The sequence below is a fragment of the Haplochromis burtoni genome, unplaced genomic scaffold (assembly GCF_018398535.1).
Source record: "Haplochromis burtoni strain Fernald_Lab_line unplaced genomic scaffold, NCSU_Asbu1 Contig_173, whole genome shotgun sequence".
Classification (NCBI taxonomy): Eukaryota; Metazoa; Chordata; class Actinopteri; order Cichliformes; family Cichlidae; genus Haplochromis; species Haplochromis burtoni.
This window is the reverse complement of record NW_024582534.1, coordinates 527,822-533,051: the sequence shown is the minus strand read 5'-3', so window position 1 is coordinate 533,051 and position 5,230 is coordinate 527,822. Positions and strand designations below refer to the sequence as shown.

Below are 5,230 nucleotides of genomic sequence, written 5' to 3'. Positions count from 1 at the left end.
CACACACATTTAGCCTTATGACTAGAATGAAAAAATTAAACACATTTGCATTGAGCGAGTCAACAGTTCATTCACAACATGAAGGTTCAGTAAAAAGCAAAACAGTTTCAGTAAAAGAGGAATGCATGTATGAAACGTTAGATTAGGATCATTCGCTGGAATGTGCTGCACCGACACAAAGATGAAAACGGTCCAACGTGACAATGCCTGGTTGTCATTTCTCTTGAATATTCTGTACAATAATGTACATCAGTGGAAGTCCTGGATCGTCTCTTCTGGATCTTGCCTGTTACTAGTAACTGGAAGGACCCCAGAAGTTGGAGAATTCATGTGATCCCACTCCTGCTAGTCACATGGTTTCATGTTTGATCCACTGGCTTGTGAAATATTCCACAAAAAGCTTTAAAAGATCATAAGAAGATCTTTACTTGATCTTCTGAACAACCTGTTAATCCATTAGCGTCTCCACAATCACAGTAGACCAGTAAAGCACTCACTCGTTACAATTTAGTCTTTCGTGGTCTCCATATCATTTCTTTCACGTCTTTCCTGGTCACGATCCATTTCTGCATCTACTCCACAAAATAAAAATAAACACAACTTTTAATTTTTGATATTTCTTCAGTTCTTCAGGTTTTTTTCTTGTATTTTCAAGATATCAAGACACCCATGTTAAACACACACACACACAAAATCTGTAACCAGGATAGAGTGGATATGAGCTGACACATGGAAACATGGAATAGCTTGTTTGTTTTGTCTGTCTGTGGGTTCAGCTGGCCTGGCCCAGCCAGCTTTAGCACACGGTGCCGTTCTCCTGTCGAGATTTGGGACAGGTAGACCTCGGTATTGGTTGAACAGAGGGCGCGAGAGTGCAGAAGAAGCCAGAGATAAGTGTGAGGCCGAGGCCTCCCCAGGCGCAGAACATGGACCAGCCGTAGCCGTGGCCGATATCATCGGGCAAGCTGTACAGGTACCGCGGGTAACGGGAAAGCTCGAAGTTGATGCCAGCGACGCAGGTACAGAGGGAGATGATACAGAAGGTTCCTGCAAAAACAACAAGATGTTGAAAGATGTGATATCTGTGGTGAGCACCGGCAGCAGGAACTGAACAGGTCACATCATGCAAAATTTAAAATACAGTTGCAGTTGCTTTAATACTTTTAATGCCGATTATCTTTGAATAGATCCCAAACACACTGTAACTTTTTCCCTGCTTTGTGTTCATTGGAAATGCTTCACCTAATGCATTAAGTGTTATTATTATGAAGTATCCATGAAGTATTTGTGAGAATTCACAGTGAAAATGTCACAGTGGGCTGTGGTAGAGCAGCAAATACAATTATGATTCTCCCACTGAAAATGTCCAGATGAGCAGAATCAGCCTTTTGGAATCTGGTCGAAGGCTTTGCTTTCTCTTTGTGTCTCCCTGTCCTCTCTCTGTGCTTGTGTGTCTGTGTCGATGTTGATGAATCAGTTACTTTTTCCCAATGATTTCATCAAGAGGCGCTACTTAGATGGTGGCTGAGGTTCAGTCTTTGCTGGATCATTGAGCGACGCTGTTAATAAAGCTCCGGTTCTTTAGTCTGGTGTGTTTTCCTTGCAACTAATGTCACCGTTCTTCCTCTTGTGTACAGACCTTCCCTGGATTGTCCCGTCCTCTGAGTGCTTGGAGAGACTGTTGTGCATAGATTATAAGAACCCACCAGAGGTGTTTAAGAGCAACAGGGCCAAGTTAGTGTCAGCAGCAAGTCAGTGGAGAAGACTGCAGTTCTAAAATGCATCAAACCCACTGGAGAGCAAAGTGGGAGTGAGGGAAAAACACCAGGGTTTGTAGCCATGGTTCATTTTGTGTAAGAAAATATAGACTTTGAATCATTTGAATGATGATAAAAATATTTCAACAAACATAAAGGCAGAGAAAACTGCATAGGTCCTTGAGTTAGAGGTCCAGGTGTCTTTGCTGCCCCCGTCAGGCATGTGTGTGTGTGTGTGTGTGTGTGTGTGTGTGTGTGTGTGTGTGTGTGTTTCTGAGACTCACCTCCCATTAGGAAGAGGAGGCCGGCCACATATTGCATGAGGCCTCGGTCCCAGCAGCAGCCCAGCAAACCAATGACCCAGCCGAACAGGATGATGGCCACAGCCATGCCCATGAAACCAGCTGTCATTCGCCGCAAGTCTGAGGAAAGACAATAAGAGAGAAATTGAGTGTTAAGGTCATCATCAGAATAAATGCTGCAGCTTATTTATCCTGTTTGAGTGACGAGAAATCAGAATATATTAGTCATGACAGAAACAACACGTGAATAGTTCATGATCTTGTTTTATTGTTGTTGCAAATGAACACTTTGTTTTTTTAAAGTATTATTTTAAATAGACACGTGCTTCATTTAACTTACACACTAGCAACATCTTCGGGAAAAGTTAGAAAAGAGGCAACAAAATACTGTGAAGATTATTGCCAACGTGTCAGTAACATTTCAAAGACCACACCCTGCATATATTCCAAAAGCATGGATCTGTTGTAAAGAGTGAAATCCAGTTCGTTCTGGACCTGAGAGGAAAGCTACTCGTGTTCGGGATGTTATCACCAGAGAATCTGCCTCGGGCACAGCAACGTCAGCTGTACAGCCGAGGAGCTCGACTCAGGCAGTTTTCATCAGGAAGTAAAGGGCTTGTACTGCTTCCTTTATCCAGCTCAAAGTTACTCGCCAAGTGACGAGGACCCACGTGGTCACACGGCGAGTGGGGTGGGCGGACGGGGTGGAGCCAAACAGATATATCACTCTTAAAAGCATGGAGAGAAGCTGAAACCTCTTGGTGCAGACTTATTATAAAAATGTTTATAGCTGGTGAAGCTCTGCTGCAAATGACCAGCTACAAACCAAAACAGAGAGACAGGATGACACAGAGTACCCTCTGGGGGTAGCAACAGGGCAACCTGATCTGGAACTAGATTCTATTCTATTCTATTCTATTCTATTCTATTCTATTCTATTCTATTCTATTTCTACAGCGCCAAATCACAACAACAGTCGTCTCAATGTGCTTTATACTGTAAGGTAGGCCCTACAAAAATACAGAGAAAAACCCAACAATCATATGACCCCCTATGAGCAGCACTTTGGCGACAGTGGGAAGGAAAAACTCCCTTTTAACAGGAAGAAACCTCCAGCAGAACCAGGCTCAGGGAGGGGCGGGGCCACCTGCTGTGATTGGTTGGGGTGAGAGAAGGAGGACAGGATAAAGACATGCTGTGGAAGAGAGACAGAGATTAATAACAAGTATGTAATTAAGATAACTGAGGCCGCAGAACAAAACAAGGACTAACAGCTGCAGCTGAAGATGGAGGAGTAACAGCATCCTCTCATCCAGCATTTCTAAGCTCTTTTGCCAGCTTCAATGGGTAGCAAAACCTGTGTCCCATGACCAGGGTGATGAGGCCTGCACATCAGTGTCAACTACGATCAAAGGATAAAGTGAGTAAAATGAGTATCTTTGCTAAATGAATTCATATTTTAAATTACTGATGGTTGAAAGCAGAGAAAGAAACCTGCTGGAAAAAAGGGAAATGATCCAGTTTGGTGCCTGGATGTCATTTCTCTCTTCTGCCAAGCAGGACGGCATTTTTGTCTTCCAATGTACAACACGAGTCTGTGTGTGAAAGGCCATGAAACTAAGCGAGGCCAAATGCAGCAGATTGCACAGAGGCGCTGACAGACAATGGCTGCACAGTATTATTACGGCAGAACTGTCTTATTGGCTGCTGTGTGTCCCTTTGATAGGCCACACTTCTGGCACTGCTGATAAAACCAGACTTGTCTGACTCAGCAATTTTTGACACAAGATTTTCTTAATCTTTTCAGGTCCATTGCCAAGTTGCTAAGTGAGCGACTCTCCAGACTGGAGCCAGAAAGCCATTTGAATGAGTCAAAGGCAGGAGAGGAAGTGAGGGGGAGGCAGAGAGCACTTAAAGGTAGAGCTCAAAGACAGTTTGATAGTAAAGCTCTAGATGTTGAGCGTGGAAGAGAGCGTTACTCATTTGGAAGTCGCGTGTGGTCATCAGAGCTTGTTTAAGAAGTTAACACAGATTCCTAATTTTAGTAGATTAAGTCATCCTGTTACACATGAAAACTAAAACAAAGACCTCAGTTCACTGTAATGGTGCATTGAGCAAAACTAAAGATATTATTTACAGCTTCAAACCATTTAGAAATTTTGCTTATGAAAAGGTGGTACTGAATACTCTGGTGCTTGGGTGAAGATCACAGCAATCAGGCTTAATCGCCTGGTGTACATCGTTACACACCAGAGGTGCTAATGATGAGTCTTTCTTTTTGAATGGACCTTTGTCAAAGTCCAGCTGGACACAGAAGGCAATAAAAATGCTGATTGTCTGGACATGATATGGACACCAAAGCAAAGTGCTTCAACATGCAGCTTCTGTGTGGGCTGAACTGTTAGGTCAGTTTCATGCCTGGAAAATAAAACACAAGATGAACACAGGCGTGTGTTTCTATGCCCTTTAAAACACATTTGAGCCCAGCTGAACGTTTCACTGGCAGCCAAGTGTGAGAGTGTTTTTATATCCAGTGCTTCTGTCACTCTGTGAATGTGGTTCAACTTAAAAAATGGATGCATTTTAATGCACTTTACATGATCCTGTTTCTGGGAACAACCGAAATATTGATTTGTTAATGAAATTAGCGCTCTACCTAGACACAGTGGAGTTTTTAAAGATTCAACTCTGTATTCATAACGTGTCACTCAAGAGTTCGACAACATTTGGTCATGGTTAAGGTTTATAGAGATGCATAAGGCCATAACAGAAGGCTCTGAGTGAGGTGTTATGGGCACCTCGCCATCCACACTGAACCTGCTGTATCTCTTTCACTACTTGCATCCACGACCTCGTTCAACAGTTGATGTGAAAGATGACGGTAGCAACGTTCCCTCTAATGTTTCACGTGTCTGAGCGAACGCACAAACTCCCTGAGCGTCCCTTGGACCACTGTGAGCAACAGCAGACGTGTGCACTGTGGTCACGCCAGCATCCAAGTTACATGTTTATTAAAATAATCAAATTACAGCATTTATGTTAGACTACTTGCTGTGAGGCAACAGTGCTAACCACCGTGCCACCGTGCTGCCATCCTGAGTTCAATTCCACCATCAGGCCGGGGTCTTTCTGTGTGGAGTTTGCATGTTCTCCCCGTGTTCGCGTGGGTTC

General features: G+C 43.5%; 1 protein-coding gene across 1 annotated transcript in view; it reads right to left on the bottom strand.

Annotated features, from left to right (window-relative positions):
* Nucleotides 1–6: 6 nt before the first annotated feature.
* The window catches only part of tmem178b (transmembrane protein 178B), a 76,405-nt gene continuing 71,181 nt past the window's right edge, over nucleotides 7–5,230 (bottom strand). The window contains exons 4-5 of the mRNA XM_005933811.2: nucleotides 2,042–2,179; nucleotides 7–1,047 (exon numbers count right to left, since the gene is read on the bottom strand). Coding sequence (XP_005933873.1) covers nucleotides 797–1,047; nucleotides 2,042–2,179 — 389 coding nt within the window. The 3' untranslated portion in view covers nucleotides 7–796. The remainder of the gene's footprint in view (nucleotides 1,048–2,041; nucleotides 2,180–5,230) is intronic.